At 37.8% G+C, this 18,456-nt stretch overlaps 1 protein-coding gene across 2 annotated transcripts in view; it reads right to left on the bottom strand.

Moving 5' to 3' along the window:
- LOC131033833 (protein CNGC15b) overlaps positions 1 to 18,456 on the bottom strand; it is a 95,490-nt gene that overhangs the window by 28,494 nt on the left and 48,540 nt on the right. For both annotated transcript variants that reach the window (XM_057965124.2, XM_057965125.2), the window contains exons 4-5: positions 11,241 to 11,352; positions 10,777 to 11,013 (exon numbers count right to left, since the gene is read on the bottom strand). In XM_057965124.2, coding sequence (XP_057821107.2) covers positions 10,777 to 11,013; positions 11,241 to 11,352 — 349 coding nt within the window. The remainder of the gene's footprint in view (positions 1 to 10,776; positions 11,014 to 11,240; positions 11,353 to 18,456) is intronic.

Genomic DNA, 18,456 nt, shown 5'->3' with positions numbered 1-18,456 from the left:
CCCATTGAAGATAATTTGGAAGGCTAGCAAAGGACAGACAAGCTTGAATTTACAAAAGTGCTCCTGTCCCTCTCCAAGGGACCCAGGCGAAAAACATGTTATCTAGCCCTCCTCTCCAATTTTGGACAAATCTAGGCCAAGGCGCAAGTTTGAAATGATGTTTAAAATGCTTCGAGGTGGAATTGAGATGCAAGAGTTGCAAATTTTGACAACAATTTGCAAAAGTGCTCCTGTCCCTCTCCAAGGGACCAGAGCGAAATCTCCAAATATGCCCATTTACCTTGCATTTTGAAAGGATATTTTTATTACCAAGGCTCAAGAAGGAGTGAAATATGATGTTCTACGCCTTGAGGGTAATTTGAGGATTAATGTGATCAAGAATTTGTGCAATGGACTCAAAAAGTGCTCCGGTCCCTCACTGAAGGACCAGGGCGATTTTTATGAAATCAACAATTTCCCTCCGAGATTATGCTAAGGCAAGGTTGTGCGAGATGGGAAGGATCTTCTAGAGCATGATGAATAGAGGTTTGACTTCAAAATTTGAGAATCCTAGCCTAAAATACTAAAAGTGCTCCTGTCCCTCTCCAAGGGACCAAGGCGAAAATCTTTGGAAAATCAATTTTGCCTTGCAAAAACAATTTAAGCATGCATGGAACAAGTGAAAGAGATCATTGCTTACTCCACAACGAGAATCAACAAATGAAAGATGAAGGATTGAGGACAAAAGTGAAAAAGTGCTCCTGTCCCTCACCCAGGGTCCAGGGTGAAAAGGCCTTAAAGTCACGTTCCTTCTAAGGATCAAGTGAATTGAACTCAAGACTCCGATCAAAGATGCTATTTTAAAGTGTCTAGATGAAGTTTTGAACATGAAAATGAAGAATGCAAGCTTGAATTTACAAAAGCGCTCCTGTCCCTCACCAAGGGACCAGAGCGAAGTCATTGGCATTCATTATTTTTTACCTTATTTCAACGTTAATATCCTCCAAATTGCATTAGATGTCAAAATGCTAACTTTGGAATATTTGAAAAAATTAATTAAATTGGCATTTAATAAATTAATTTTGGGCCTCAAAAAAAAATCGAATTTCTATTATAAAGGCATTTAAAATTAATTTTTGTGAAATCAAAATTAAAAATGGAGCGCTTGAAGGCTTATTTTTATTATTTTATCAAGTCGGCCTACTCCTTTTGAGGTTTTATTTATTATTTCACCTTTTATTTGCTAGGTCGGCCTCGTGGGTAAGTGGAAGGTGAGCGCTCTATATATTGGAGGTGTTTTTTCACAATTCAAATCATTCATTCATTGTTTTAAAATGCGAATTGGAGGAGCAAATTGGAGAGGCGAATTTCTTGCTAGTTTGGAGGATAATTTCCAGATTTTTTGAAGACATTTGAAGGTGAATTTCCAGATCTTGAGGAGGCTAGTGGAAGGTGAAATTCTTTTGAGACTAATGGAGGCGTAATTCATCCAAAGGAGGACTATAAACTAAGCCTTGTCCATCAAAATCCGGTCTTCTCTCATCATTTTTTTTAAGGTTTTGTAGTTAAGCACTCAAAGGAGGAGGTATGAAAAATCATTTTTGAAGTTCTTATTCAAGGCTTATTGTGATCCCATTGCAATTTTGTAAAGTCTAAGTCTTGAAGATCCAAATTCCATTCATTATTAATTTGAAAATGTGTAATTCTTGATTTATCATGACTTTTTTCAAATTAATATCTTAAGTTTTACCTTTGAAAGGTCTTAAATTTCATGCTTTAAAGCTTGATGCTCAAAAGACTAACTTTAATATTTTGTGTAGGCATCAAATGGAGATCCCGGAGTAAGAAAATCAAGCCAGATCAAGGACGGTCTCCTCCAAGAAGATCAAGCAAAGACAAGGGCGACCTCATCCAGTCTAGCATCGACAAGGACGGCCTTCTTCGGACTAACATCATCAAGGGCGACCTCTTCTAGTCCAGCATTCCAAGGCGAGGTACATCATCATCCTGCACATCAAAGACAAAAGAAGTCAGAGCAAAGGGTTCGTTGAAGAAGCAGATAGTTCCAGATGAATTAATTAAAGCTAGCTTCTCAAGTTGCAAGTGTCAGACGAGGTGGCATCCCAGTCATCACTTATCCAGTCGGTGTGGTCCACCTCAGCATGTCTAGATTCAATGTACCTAACTCATGGGAGATGGCACAAGCTCCGATGTACCTACCCCGGCTATCCATTGGTCGATTTTTCCAAAGAGGACATGTGTCCATGCAATACAATTATCTTCTTCGGACTAACATCATCAAGGGCGACCTCTTCTAGTCCAGCATTCCAAGGCGAGGTACATCATCATCCTGCACATCAAAGACAAAAGAAGTCAGAGCAAAGGGTTCGTTGAAGAAGCAGATAGTTCCAGATGAATTAATTAAAGCTAGCTTCTCAAGTTGCAAGTGTCAGACGAGGTGGCATCCCAGTCATCACTTATCCAGTCGGTGTGGTCCACCTCAGCATGTCTAGATTCAATGTACCTAACTCATGGGAGATGGCACAAGCTCCGATGTACCTACCCCGGCTATCCATTGGTCGATTTTTCCAAAGAGGACATGTGTCCATGCAATACAATTATTTCATTGGTCAAGCATTAAATGTTATGTAATGGTTGTAACAAACCCTAATTAGGGTTTTCATTGTTGAATCTTGGCCATTGATCTCAAATTGATCTAAGCCATCGAATTGTATTGAGGGCACTATATAAGCCCTGGCATTTCATTTGTAAAGGCATAATTGAAAGCAATAGATAGAAAGCAATAGAATAGAGTTAGTGAATAGAGAGTAGTTAGAAGGTGATTATAATAGCAATTAGAGTAGAGTAGAGAGAGAAGGCAAAGATTGTTGCCAAGATGTTGTTGTAAGAGACTTGTAAAACTTCATTGAAGAAATGGTGAAATTTACGGGTCGATTCGACAATTTGCATGGTCTCTATACTTCTCATATTTGATTTCATGTTATTAGATGAGTGGAAGAAATGTGCTTGATTGATGGTGGAGTTCGTATATCCATACTACTAGCAGTTTGTTGATTGCAGACTTGCCTTGCGTAGTCAACTGGAATCATTCAGCTTAAGCTTAACTTCAATTGTCGCTTCTTCATTGATATGCATCAACCTGATGGTGTCTATGCCTGCAGTGATGATTTGAACATCATAAAGCTTTCCTTCGAAGATCGCACTAACCTTGTGGAGATGGTCCTGTGATGTCAAAACAAGACTTAGTTAGAATTTCATCAAAGATCATTCATTGCTCTTACATTCTTAGTGTTAGGATTAGATCCTTTCCTCGCCCTCATCTTTTTTTTCTTCTTTTTTCAAATCTAAGGCAGCAAGATCTTGTGTTCCAGCAATATTCAAAGCAGATCAAAAGTTCACTCATCAAGTGTAAGTCCCCTTGTGATTCCAGCAAATCACATCATACCACAGAGAGCTTATCCACACGTAGAGATCCTACATACAAGAACCTTGAAGTTTCTCCGATTGATCCTTTTCGCGATATCTTCAGCATTCGGAAACTTTACTCAAGAGAGGATAAGGTACCTTTGGGTATTTTATGCTGTGTTTGATAGTGTACAAAATACACGTCAACAGAATTGGCGCTAGAAGGAGGGCGAGTACTATCATGCCTCGATCATTATCAAGTTGTTCATAGATAATCATATTCGCAAGGAGTTGTGCAGGACTTTTGTCCCTCCTCCTGCGCTCAACAGAATTGGCGCTAGAAGGAGGGCTTGAACAGTTGGACTTCAAAATTTTATCAATTTATGTTTGAAGGTATCCTCCTCCACGCTCGACAGAATTGAAGCAAAGGAAAGAAAAGGAAGGTGATCGCTGGATCGTCAGTTGGACTTACGCAAGAAGGAATCAAGCTGGAACCAGTTGAACGTTCAAGTTGAATCTGAGATAGTCGAGATCTCTCTTATTCCAGAAAATCAAAAAAAAAGTGAAAAATAGAAAATCCAAAAAAAAATCAAAAAATCAAAAAAAATCAAAAAAGAAAAGATTTCTCAATGGAGCGACAGCAGTTTCACGAGGAGCAACAAGTTGATTTTCCTAAACTTTGGTGGAGATTAGATACACAACTTTATCCATGCAGATTGTCCGAGTTTGCAAAGCCATGGCAGTGTCGAATCCATGATACAAAGGAACATGATGAGATGCATTGCTTGAAGTACTTATCAAGGATGGAATCGGCAGCGCAGGGAAAAATCTTCTTTTGGGATGTCCCCAGGCCAGAGACAGAAGAGAGCAATTTCAGTGTCCCAGAAACCAAAGATCCTCTTCTAAGCTTCATGTGGATGATCGAGAGTCAACTCATCTTGGATGGTGAAATGCGTTTAGAAGACATATTGCTACCATTGTGGTGTAGAATTCACAACTCACCTCACTCTGAATTTACTTGCTCAGTATGTGAAATGGCTATCAATCAAGTCAGAAACCAGTTTGGAATGCCAACTTTGTCTGAGGAAGAATGAATTATTAACAGATCTTGGGGTGCACATCTCGCAGCCAAATTTAGGAGAACCTATGAACAGGACATTGCTCCAGCATCTAATTGTGAGAAGGATCAATTGTACGTTGACGATACCAATGCACCTGAGGAACAATGTATTACGGTGGATAGCTCACCATGCCATGTACCTGAAAAGGAATACCATGAAACAAAAGTTGAAGAATCAATTGAGAATACTCAAGCAGTGATAAAGGAAGATCTAGGAGTTGAACAAGCAATCAAAGAAGAAGATGACTTATTCCTTGAGGAATTCTCACTTATGCTACAAAAGGAAATCCTTGAGATCGAACTGCAGGAGGTTTCAAATGGCATTCTTAAAAAAGACAATCAAGAGCTACAAATCATCATAAGTGAGCCTAGATATGAAGAACAATTCAAAGGGGCGCTTGAAGATTTCATCACCATTATGCTACTTGAGGAAACATTGAAGGATCTCGTAGAGTAAGTACAAATGGAATCATTGCCAAATTTTTTTCAAGATAAGCAAGTTGCTGTGAGTGATATGATCCATCATCAGCTCCGACCTCCCAAGACTATGCTTGAAGAAGAAAGATCACCTGAGATTATCTTTGATCCACTAGAGGAGATGTTTGAAGCTCGATCCATCAAGGAGACTCTCATTTTTGAAGATATGCTAACAAAGTTTCATAAAGATGCCTGGTTTATGCAAGATATCTCAGTGAAAACAGAGAATCTTGAGTTATTCGAAGGGGCACTGGACTTGTTTCTAGAAGAACTTCCTAATCAAGATCAACATGTTGTGAATGCTCGTGTAATAGTTCATCATCAATGGCGACCTCCTGAAGCAGCTGGTGACTTCGCTTCCGACAATGTAGTTCCATCTGAGCCTGAAATATGCCAGGTGTCTCTTTCCTTAATCCTAGCTTTGAAAGTTATTATGATTTTGATTATGGGGATTTTGGGAAAACAACTTGCATCTGGATTGATCATGGTCCTAATGAATTACCCCAGTTAATCATTTTGAGTGAAAACTTGCTTGAGTATGAGAGATGCATGGTGAGAGTTTGCTTTTCTGTGTTTAAGGATGAATTTGCCCGACTGAGAACCATCACGTTTGCCATGCTCCTGTTGCACAGCCTGAGAAATCATGTGAAGTCATGTATATAGTTTGCTTCTTTGAGTCGTGTTGAGTCTAGGAGTCTTGTATATAGGTTTAGAGTAGGTTTTCTTTTCGTGTCTTTAGATTAGAGGTCTTTTGAGCCTTGTTCTTGATTTGCCTTGAGTCATTTGACTCATGATCTAGTATGGCTCAGGTAGTTTAGTTGTTTGCCTTGTTTAGTTGTTTGCTTTTTGTGTGCGCTTTAGCTTAGTTTGCTTTGAGTCAGTCCATCGGTCGTTTGCTTTAGCTTAGGTGTCTTGAGTAGGAGCCTCCATCTTGTGAGAAAGGCGTTTGTGTTGTTGCTCACACGCTGGCAATATCCTGGATCTTATGTTAGACTCATTTCTTAGATACCTATTCATGAAGTGCTCAGAATCCAAGGTTGTTCTTCTCCAACTTTATCATCTGATTAGGACCTGTATTTGACTTGGAAGGGAATCATTTTCTGTATCTTGATGCCGACATCTGTTGATTACTATATCTTGAAGTCCTGAAATCTGTCAAATACTTCACTCTTATGAATAAGAAAGTAGACCCAAGTGAAGTGGGAGTAGTCATCAATGAAGGTGAGGACATAGTGGGCCTTACTAAATGAAGGTGCTGGAAATGGACTTGCTACATTGCTGGGAACAAGTTGAAGAACTTCCAAAGCTCTCCAAGCTTTCCCCTTATCAAACTTTTCCTCGGGATGCTTGCCCATGGACTCTGAAAAACTGATTCGAGGTAGACCCGTGACCATGTCTTTAGTGCTGAGCTGCTGAAGATAGCGGTAGTTGAGGTGACCAAACTGCTCATGCCATAGCTTACTTTCTGAATTTGAATGAGTAAGCAAGGCCCTAGAAGGTGAACTTGGCACAAAGTGGGAGAATGAATAAAGCCTTGAGTTGTCATTGACTTGTCCCACTACTACCAAGGCATCATTATCAAGTTCTTTTACCACAACTGAATCTGGTGTAAACTCAACCTTTTTCCCATTCCCATAGTGAGTGATTTGGTAGATAGAGAGAATATTGGTAGACAAGTTAGGAACATAGAGAACGTTCTCAAATGTTCCATCATTCATGTCAACTGAACCTTTCCCTTCAACCTCAACTTGTGTATCATCACCTATGTAAATGTGAGGTACCTTAGATGGTTCCAATGAAGAAAACTGCTCCTTTGTAGAACCCATGTGATAAGAGGCACCCGAGTCAAGTATCCACTGCTGTGAAGAACCTATTGTAGCCACAAAAGATTGCCCTTTTCCCTTAGACTGTGAGGAAGAGGAAGGAGATGAATCCTTCTTTGTATAGGCGGATGGCAAGTTGATGTTGTTTTTCTTAAGAAGATTTGTCAACTCATCAACTTGTTTGATGTGGCATCGATGCTCATCATGACCATACTTCTTGCAATATGCACAAGTTGGTTTATCCTTCTTAGGTGGAGTCCCCTTCTTGGAAGAGGATGAAAAATCACCTTGTGATGGAGAGGGTGATTGCCCTTTTTCCTGCTGTGGCTTTGACTTAGATTGCTTCTTCTTCTTTTTGGAATCTTTGCCTTGACTCCCTTGACTCCCTTGATTAGCCACCAAAGCCTTGGACTTTGAATACTTGAGAAGCCCCATGTTCAACAACTTAGATTGTTCCAATATCGACATTTCTTTGAAAGCATCAAATGAAGGCATAATATAGGAACTCCCCACTGTCAAATGATGAGTTTGGAAGCTAGACACAAATGCTACATATTCTGGTGCAAGCTTGTCCAACAAGTTGAATATCAACTAAGTATCCTTTTTGTCAATTCCACAATCCTTAAGCTTTGCTTTTAGCTCATTTGCTTTGGTGACATAATCTTGGATTGTATCAAAACTCTTGGGATCCAAGTTGGTGAGCTCATTGTCAATCTTGTAACCTCTGATTTCATCAACTTGACCATATAATTTCTGAAACATATCCCAAGCCTCTTTGATTGTTGTACACTTCTCAATGTGAAAAAATGAGGTCATCGGATACATATTTATGCAAAGTTCCAAGAGCCATGCAATTATTAGTGAGCCATTCTAACTGAGCATTAGGATCAGCCTTAGGATCAGGTGGTGCTGCTATTGTTCCATCTATGTAATGCGTGAAACCTTTTTCCATTAATTTGCTCCATACTTTAATTTTCCATGATGCATAATTATGTGGAGTTAAAGATGGAAATTTATGAGGACTCATTGCAACAAAATGAAAGAGCACAAGGAAAGAGAGGCACAATCACACAAGACACCCCCCCAAATTCACTCAATCAAAGAACCCCCCACAAAATGATGATTTGGCACTTTATACTTAGTGCGTGTACAATGGACCACTTGCATAAAATGGCAAAGTGGACTTCTGGTTTCAACTTTACAACTGCCTCAATAAGGCCAAAAGAGACTCAAACTAATAATGCAAGAGATCTAAACTAAGATCCAGGCAATTTACAAGTACTAAATAGGCCAAGTAAGACCAATATCCGAAAGTACAATTTCCACTCAAAATCTCTGAAATCTGATCATAGATTATGAAAGTAGACGAAAAAATATGCACTTTCAAAAAAATGGCACCTGAAAAGAAGGTCGTATGAGCTCAAACGAAGCCTTTGAAGTTGCAAAATTGAGGATTGGACAGGTACAGCTGAGAGAATCTGAAAATTCCGAAAAACCTATGCACCAAAAACAGAAAATAACCACACCACTGCGAAGAGCACGAAAAATTCGCCCAAATAAAAAAAAATTGCACCCAAAAAGGAGCAAAATTGAGCAAGTTATGAGCCTCCAAAGTTGACTCAAAAATCCAAACTGCTCAACGGAGAGGGGTCTAAAAGATTTTCAAAAAATGCTGACTGGGCACTGACTGGGGACTGATTGTGCAAAAAATGCCAAGTGGCGCTGACTGGGCAGATTTGCTTATGTAGTAGGTGACTGTACCTACTGGTGACGTGGCCTGCTGACGTGGCTGGCAGGTAGGCTCTGTCGACGGTTGCCGGAAAACTGTCTGAAGGGCCGGCGGAGGACTGCTGGCGGGAGTTGCCGACGACGGCTGGAATGGTGGGGCCAACGGGAGGTGGCGGTGGCGGCGGCTGGAGCAGCAGGGCCGGCAGGAGGCGTCGGAGCCCGGCGGTGGCGCTACTGTGGGGGCTTGCGGCGGTGGCTGCCGGAGGGCCGGCGACAGGGCAGCGGAGGTCGTGGCCGGGGCCGGTGGGGCAGCGAAGGAGCTGGGGCGGCGGAGGCGGAAGGCGCCGAGGCAGCGAGAGGCGGCGCCAACAGGGGAGCTGCGGAGGCGACGGTGGCGCTGGTGCGAGGGCCTACGGTGGAGCTGTTGCAGGGGCCGGTGGCAGTGTTGCTACTGGGGGCCGGCGATGGTATGACCTGCCACAACCTGCAACAACTGTCGAGGAGGTATGGTGGGGGGGTGGGTTACGAAAATTCCATACCGTACCGCCCGAATTAGGCAAAAAATTCCTCCAACACCCAAAATTCGATTCTCGCCAAATAGGTTGAGTTTATACTCGATTTTTATTGAAACGGCCTCCCGGACGCAATGGTGAGGTGGAAAACGTTCTAAGATGCCTCCAAAAAGCACAGTTCCTCCAATCCGAAAATAGAAGCCTTCCAAGATGTCTCCAAAAACCAATCAATGAAGCCCCAATGGCTCTAATACCATGTGAGATTTAACCAAGATCAAGGGCACAATGAAAAGTATAAAAGAGAGACAAAAGAATGACAAGAACAAACTATATTCTCATCAATATGCAAATGATCAACTGGATTAACCAATACAATGAATATGAGCCTGCTTATATAAGCAAAGCCATATGGATGTACGAGCACACAATCATGACATGTGGCTCAATGAGAAACAAGGGTAGGTAAGAAATACTAAGGGTAGGTAGGAGAAATAATATAATATTCCACAAGAGGTGGATGACCCACCGAATGTGGAGTGTAACAGCAAAATAAGACCAAAAAAGGTGGAATTTCTCCTACAAGCTACATCCCTATGTGCACACTTCCCTAAGTGTCTCAAATCCAAACTACGAAGAGATGCATTATCCTAAGTTAGCTTAAGTAAAGTGTAATAATATCCATGATGAATATTTATTTACACCAACAATATCTTAAATTCATTTTCAAAAACTAATTCTTTTGCTCCAATAAAGTGACTTGATTAATCTAAGTTTCGGCCTCCAACTAAAGTCACTTTATAAACACTTCATAGTCACCTTTATGAATAATTAAAATAGTTGTCGTTTAAAATATAACATAAAGTTAGCTTTGATGACTTAATTTTAATTATTAATTAATTTTAAAGGTCAAGTGGAAAACGGATATTACATTTACTTTGAGCATTACTCGGTTTATCAGATTAAACTAGAACCAACTGAAAATTCATGTATGTCTTAAACTTATGCACTAACTAAACTGTAAAACAGTGAACCCATCAAGATTCCTGCATGAAATAAATTATGAACTCATAAAACTATGAAGAAAAGTATAATCATGTATACAAATATAATCATACCTAGGGAACTTTTGTTAAGAGTTTTTATGGGAATCTTTTGTCTAGTTACTATGCGAAAATAAATAATCATGGTTAAGAATCCAGATGGTTGACCCACCAAGAGATTTATCAAACTACTATGATTGAACATAGAATAATATATGTTCCTATGAATACACAAATGAGATATTTAATGTACCTTGGAGTGGTTGGTTTGCTTGACTTGTCAAAAGTTCAATGACGTAAAAAAGACCAAGACCAAATTGTAGACTTTAGCATTTGCAAAATACCACCAAAGTCAAGAACTCCAAGATAGACAATTGATATTTTTAATAGATGTGCTCTTATTGGACTCAATATGACTTTTTCTTCGTGGATATAAGGAAAACACTTATATGCACAAGAAAAGAGGCAACCACTTCTATTTGGTCACGCATACACTTTAATTAACATTATAGAGCTTAGGCTATTTCAGCTTGCTGCTAACAGCTTCAAATTTTTTCAATGAAATCTTTTTAAGATCTTTCACATCCTATTATTCATTACATATACATAATGTGCACTCTTGTGGGAATAAAATTAGATGACTTAAAAATAATCCAGTTGTCAAATCTTACCCGTTGTAAAAGGTCTAAACATAAGTGGCGTTGTATATCATGACGAAGGTTCATGGGTAAGCTCCGCAAAAGTATCTCTTCATCAACACCTCGAGTAGCAACCCATTTGTACTCATCATAGCGACGAATACGTTCACGAAGATCTTCAGGTAGTTGACGATGTCTCATCCATTCTTCAGTATCCCTTCTTTTCACTCTCCATTCTTCTGTCCTAATTGTTAGAGAATCCAAGTAGGTCTGTAGGAGAGAGCATACTTAGATGAGTAACAAAGTCAGTAGTTCAATCATAATGAAAGACATGTTTCCATATGAAAAAAATATTATTCCTATATGCTTCAAAAAAACAATTCTTTCCCTTCAAGTCGAATATGTCTAAACTTTGTGTTTGGAATTGTGTCTATAAATATAAAATCCTCATATCTACTCAGCCTGGAATGATAAATATATCAAAATAGCAGTTTTACCTGCATATTTGCCAGCACATATGCAAATAATATTAAACCCAAAGTGCTAACAAGGATTGAAAATGCATTCTCCCAAATGAAAGTGCTAGTTACAAGATTTTGCCCCAGAGAACTGCAAGCATACAACACACAACAAACAGTTACATCTTCCATCACATTTTACAACACAATAGATGTGATCTTTCAAAGTTACATATATCAATACATAATTTAAATAGGTTTATATCACTGCAGAATTTTAAAAAGTTATGTTTCTCTAATTCATTCCTCATCAAATCCATCAAACTTTGTCCATTTGATAAACATAGGCAAATCAAATTAAAAACCTAGAAGTTGGCTCTCACTTGTGATTGGTATAAATATGAAATCTCAAACATGCTTTGGGATGAAAGCCCCTAGGTTGACGTTTTAGCATCTTATTTTCAGTAATAATATTACTTAGATGTAATTTTGTACTTTGTGGGTCTACTTGCCTAAAAATTACTAGCATGAGGTTAAAAATTACTGAAGAAATGACTTTTCATGAAAATTATCATTAAAGATATTTCTTAATAAGAATGGTTAAAAATCCTACAAAAGTATAATACTTATAGGAGACAAATATTTTCATAGTCCATAATAGTAACAAAGAATGTGTGTGTGTGTGTGTGTGTGTGTGTGTGTGTGAGAGAGAGAGAGAGAGAGAGAGAGAGAGAGAGAGATTACTTTTAGATTGATCTATGTGGTGATTTTTCTTTTACATCAAAACAAAATTAAAAACATTAACGTTTTGGATCACACTCTATGATCTTTTAGTTATATCTAGAAGCAATCTCTCTCAATATAATACCTAACAAATGTCAAAAATATTTATGCAAAATAAGTCGATTTCTAAGTGCTTACCCATATTATACAGCAAGTATCTACTTATTTTATGAATCTTTGTTTCTTGGTACAGGAGGAATGCTAAAGATATTTCCCAAGGATTCATTCAACTAGTTATCCTAATAGATTCATCCATATGAATTGGGACATATGTATTAGAACAGTAAAATGAATCTCAATTATAAAAAATGTGATAAAAAAACTTGAATTCACCATGGAATAGAAGTATTTTATGTACTTTGGATAGTTCACCAATTTCCATAGGTGGCAAAAATGTAATCACCATAGCCAAAATTCATTGTACACACAAGCCAATAATTTGAAATGAAATAACAACTTTTTCCAAAATTCAAAGAGCTTTCTCCTTGGGGCCAAGAAAACACCTCCACACCTTCAAAAATGTATAAAAGGGGATTGAGAGTATGTCTTGAGCATGAGAAGCTTGTTTTAGTATTGTAGTAAGAATTGGAAGCAAGTTGGGGGTGATCCATGTAGTACAGCAGTTAAAACACTTGCTTGGTGAAACTGCCACCAAGGTTCAAATCCCCATTGGAGGGCTGCTAGGCTTGCAGGCTGGTACTTTCGCTGGGCTAGTGTGCTCATGGAATTGAACAATAATAGTGTTCGGCACCTTAAAAAGTGCCATACCGATCAAAAATAAAGAATTGGAAGCAATTTTTTCAATTGTTCTTAGTTTCTCGAGAGACAAGAGAGTACAAAGAAACTTCTACAATGCACCCACTTCTTGTACTACTTCCTAATGGTTAATACCATTGGGTAATAGTGCATTTGTCACTACCACATAGTTTGGTTTTCTCCTCATAGGGTTTCCAACATAAAAATCTTAGTGCTGTGAGTAGTTTCATTTATATTTCTGCAAGTTTGTTGTTTTAATCTTATAAACAATGTTATTTCATCTTAATTTAACTCATCTCTTAAGCAAGAAGGTAGATGCTAAATTAGATTCTTGAAATATTCAAGGGTTTATGGATCACAAATTGATAAGGATTTTGGTTGACTTTCAAAATACCGAATTTTCTAATATGAATACCGATAAACACATTTTCAACTTGTAATGGGTCATGAAAAACCCGAAATGCTTGCAATGAAGAATTACAAGTTATTTTAAACCTGTAATGAGTCTCCCCAAACCCGAAATTGGTTTTGCAAGTATTTTTGTGGATTTTTAAATTGCTCTTGCTCATATGTACCCTGATTGGAGAGATTTTTGGCATGAAGAACACTTGGCAAGGTCTGCAACTTTATTGAATTCCCCATTTTTGCTCTACCATTGCCACATTTTTGCAGATTTGAGTTTGATTTTAATGCCCTTCCCTCCATGGTCAGATCTCCACAAGGCGGCTGCAAGTTTCTTTCATTCATAAGAAAGTTTTAAATGTTTTGTCTTTGCAAGTTCTTGTTCCGGTTCAAGATGCCATTCCCAAACCTAAGTACTTCAATCAAAGAGTGTCTTATAATAGCATAAAGATCAAACAGAGGATGATGCAAATAGAGTCGTGTCTCTGGACACTTAGTTTCATTTATGCATTTATAATTTCATTTTGACAAATTATATGTAATGCCAAAAAATTGTAATTGCAGGAAATCATATCACTTGCAAAGTTGTAAATTGTAATTGCATGTAAGCAAATTACAAGTCGAAAGACAATAGGACTCTAATTTGAATAAGTCATAGTTAGTTAGTTAGTTGTGGAATAAGTATCAGTTGGTTAGACTTCTCCCACATTTTGCTCTCAACCCCTCTCCTATATATAGACAAAGGTGCTCTATGTAATGGATATCTTTTGGCAATGTAACAAGACTCTGCCAGTTTGTATGTACTATGTACACTCTAAGACTTTGAGCTTAGTTGTAAATCAGATTGCAGTCAATTAAAAGAGACAAATTGCTTTCAAACTTTGTGTTGATTCAAGGTGTTATGTGACGACATTTTCTAGAGATTGATTGTGAATTTTGAGGTGTTATACAAGAAGGATTCAAGCTCAATCTTGCAGACTTTGAGCTGCTTATTGCGTTTGGAGTTTTAGATTGGTTTTAAGATTTGATACTGCAGACTTTGAGCTGCTTGTCACGTTTGAAGCTAGTGTAGAAAGCTCAAGTAAGGAGATAACTTGTAGACTTTGTGTTGCTTTTATTTTGTACTTTTGTGCATAAGAGGTGCATCATGTAGTTAGACTTTGAGTTGCTACATACTGTGCTTGGTTATCAGAAAATCATCTAAAAAGGTTGATAGGAGAGTAGATAGTTGAAGACTTTGAGCTTTCTTTCTGTTTTCCCTTCCCGGAAAAGCAACAGAGGACTTTGTGCCTTTATGGAAACTTTGCTTCTTTATTTAGTTTACTTCATTAATCATTTGTGCTTTCACTTGCGATTCTTTTCTGAAAGAAGAGAAAAGAATAAGTGTCTTTTCTAAAAAAAGAGAACAAAACAAAGTTTCACCCAGATTTAGAATAGATTTAGAGTTAGAGTTTATTTTTGAATTGTTGAAGTAGAAAGCAAAAGGGGAGACTTCCCTTTGAAATTAGGAGAGTATATCTCAAACACTATGGCTGAAACCACAATTTTGCATGCCTTCCCAGATGTACAAAATTTTCAACCAACAGCTATCGCCTATACTTCCCAATTCTCAACATCTATGAACATCAATTGGCTTGTTTCAGCCACCAATCATACAAGGCTACTACCTCAAAGCTCCACCACATCACTGTTGGTGTGTATTTTAGGACAACTCAAACATAGAATAAAATACAAAGTATTCTATCCTCTCTTGAACAAAGAAACCTCATATGCTAAAGAATATGATCAAATGAGACAACTCCAAGGTTTACAATACGAACATCGACTTTAAATCCAACCTTGACAAGGAGTTTTCCTTGTCTGGGCCTCAAATCCTTTGGAATTTCACCATTTTTCACACTAACATTTTAAAGAAACTCAATTCCTTGACAATTTTCTTGATGACATTTTGCAACATTTGACAATTTCCCTGACGAATTACCTTGCATGTGGAGCTCAAATTAAAGCTTCGCTCCATTGGGTTAAGATTACAAAAAAGGTCTCCAAAGAGTTCTTCTAGGCTTTGAATACTATCCTTACATCTCACATCTTTAAGAAAATTAGGGAAGGACAACAGAAACTTAATGAATTTCCTAACCTTCAATGAAATATCCCCTACTGTTATAAGGCTGAAAGTGAAGGGAATATTGTCAAACAACTGTCTGATAACCTGCTGTTTTAAGTTTCAGTCTGTATAACCTGCGTGATATGCAGTTTCTAGGCTGCAGTATAACTTGAGAGTTATGTTGTTCATGGCTCAAGGAATTTTGTCAAACAATTCATCCACAAAGTCTCAGTCTGCTGGTCTTATTTTCAGTCTGAATCAATGTTGTTTTACAACACTAAGGATGCTTGCAAATGATCACATAAATTGTCTAAACTAACAACACTTTGCATAATTACTTCAATCCAACACCACTAATACATATTCATGACTTTCAAGGGTGGAATGAATGTCTACAGCTAATAGGCATTTAAACAAACAATTGGCATACCACTAGATAAATAAGTAACATATAAGATCTGAATGCAACCTTATTACTCCTTGATATTTTGAAACAATGGTCTCCTTACAATGGCTCAAATGAATGCCAAATACTTATCATTTAATAGTGAGCTTCGGAATGTCTGAAGACTTAAGACAGCCATTAATACATGCATACAACTGAGAAATTCTTAGAGATTTTGTTACCAAAATGAACCTGGTAAAATCGCCTAGCTGAGAAATGGAAGAAGCAAGCAATATCGCCAATCTTTAAGCCTCCAATGACCAAATTCAACCCTCCTACCAAATCACCCCTGCTGCTGTTATGGAGGCTTGAGAATTATCAATTCCTAACGCCAAACTCTTCTCCTTGATTCCTAGAATGAGCGCTGACCCTTCCCAAAACAAATTACCAATGTCAAATGCCAAATCGGGTGCAAAGATGTGCGTCTATGAATCAAATCGTGGAATATAGAAGACTGGTACAATTTATATTAACAATTGATTGGTCCCTAAACTACTCTTATTCTTCCTTCCAAATTCTCCAAAAAGGATCACCTATCCTCCCTTGTGCTAGCGCTGTCCTCCAACCTTAAATGTGATGCTTCAATAGTGGAGTAAGAGCAAATCGTGGAAACAAGAGGTCTGGTTCAATTATGATTTAGAACTGAAACTACCCCTCTAATTGCCACAAAATCTCCTCCAAATGCTTCTACAAAAATCGTCCTTCTTCTCTAATGAAAATTGATGCACTTGGGATGTCCAATATAATAATCTGAAAACACCATGAATCCCAATCACCATGAAAATGTAGTAATCCCAATAAGCACAATATAGAAGACTGACTTGTCTCCCACTCTCAGTTGCAACCCCTTGGAAGGTCTTTCACTCCCTCAATTATGCTATCAATGAGAGTTTTCGTACCCAAAGACAATATTCTGCAGACACCCTTTGGTTCTCCAAAACTCAATTCAATATCAAAAACCAATCCAAAGCTGATGAGAAGCTGAGCTAGATCCTCTTTTATACTTTTTAGTCCATCATCTAGAAGCTTCTAGAAATAATATTATTTCACTTTAGTGACTTTATGATATAATATTTAATTAAGTCACTTTATTAAATTGATTAAATATAAAGTCATCTTTTAATTTTTAATTTATTTGATAACTTTATAAATAATTAACTTAATGCCAATAATTAAAATAATTAATTAAGCTATCCATGATAAATAATAATAATTTGGACAACTTAACTATTAAATTAATTCCTCTCCAAAAATGGGGCCATTACACTCAACAAGCTTTTGTTCAGCACTTTGAGCAAGTTGTGCTGCACAAGCGTACACTCCAACTAAGGCTACTACCTTGCAGCAATGCCTAAATGTGGTTCCCTACCAAGTTTCGCACTCTTCACCAAAGAATATTTGTGGGAGGTTGTTTTTGCAGATTCTAATGACAAAGCTCCTAGTTTGAATGGATTTCCCTATGAATTTACATAGCCACTTGACACAATGGATTATGATGATCTTCTTGAAGTCTATCTCGAGGCCTTTCGATCTTAATCCCTAGTAAAATTAATTAGTAAAGGAAATATAAAATTTGTAGCTAAATCTAAAAAACATAAAATAAATTGCAACTAGCAGCCTATCACTTCGTTGAATGTCCTATACAATGTTATTGTCAAAGCTTTGGCCACTCAGGCCTCTTCTTCCTTGGCTTGTCTACCCTAAACAAATTAATTTCATCAAATCTAGATTTATCTTAGGTAAAAATAATTGTTGTTTGGGAAGGAAAGTAATGGGCTTGGCGTCCTCAATAATCTGCCATTTTTATCGAAATTGATTCTGTCAAGGCTTATGACAGCATTAAGTGGCCTTTTATCCTTGCCATGCTTCAAGTGATTGGGCTTGATCTTCATTTTATTCAATCTATGCAGATGCTGTTTATTGATCACTCAGCCTATATTCTATTAATGGTCAGTAATTCAAGCCATCTAGACTTTGTCGGTCCATCCATCAAGGATGCCCTCTTGCTCCAATTCTTTATGTGCTTGCAAGTGATACTTTTTACCAAGCCTCTAGCTCAAGTATCCATGGCAAAGGACTCAATGCTATCGACAATCTTTTCTTCATAAGACAAGCTAGTTAGATAACTTTGGCCAAATCCAACCTTACTGAACTCAGGGAAAAAATTGGCAAACTGCCAAAACCAAACCCGAACCGACAACATAGCTTTTAAGATTAAATATAATTCTTGCATGTACAACTGATTATAGAGCTGTTCACTTAGTTTTTGGCTGCAGCAGGCTATTCCATTCAGTGAATCCTATACATATGATATAAGTAACATACTCCCTCTTTTAACAATTAGAAATAAAAAATGTAAATTTCAGGAGTGGGCTGTTGTGCTGCCATGCCCCACCTGAGGTGAGAACTTTATACCCCAGATCACAGACCATAAGAAGGGCCGACCTGTTCAAGAAGATACAATTATTTTGACCAAGGATAAAATAGCAGAGGCTGACCTATATTAATAACAGTAAATTGCTGATAAAAATAATTAAATAAATTGCTTGTGATTATTTAAGGGCTGACCCAAGGCAAAATAGGGAGGGCCAACTGATTTTGTGTATTTTGCTAGGGCCAACCTCCATTATGAAGCGCCCAGCTTTGGCAAGGGTTTGGAAATAATAACTTATATAATTAAACCTAACTGCCAGTCAACCTATTTAGAAAGGTTGCAACCTTTGTTGAAGAGGTGTTAGTTTAAAGGTATAAATAGGAGGCTTTTG

The sequence above is a fragment of the Cryptomeria japonica genome, chromosome 5 (assembly GCF_030272615.1).
Source record: "Cryptomeria japonica chromosome 5, Sugi_1.0, whole genome shotgun sequence".
NCBI classification, from domain to species: Eukaryota; Viridiplantae; Streptophyta; class Pinopsida; order Cupressales; family Cupressaceae; genus Cryptomeria; species Cryptomeria japonica.
Note: the sequence above shows the minus strand (reverse complement) of the source record. Positions and strands in the feature narration are given on the sequence as shown.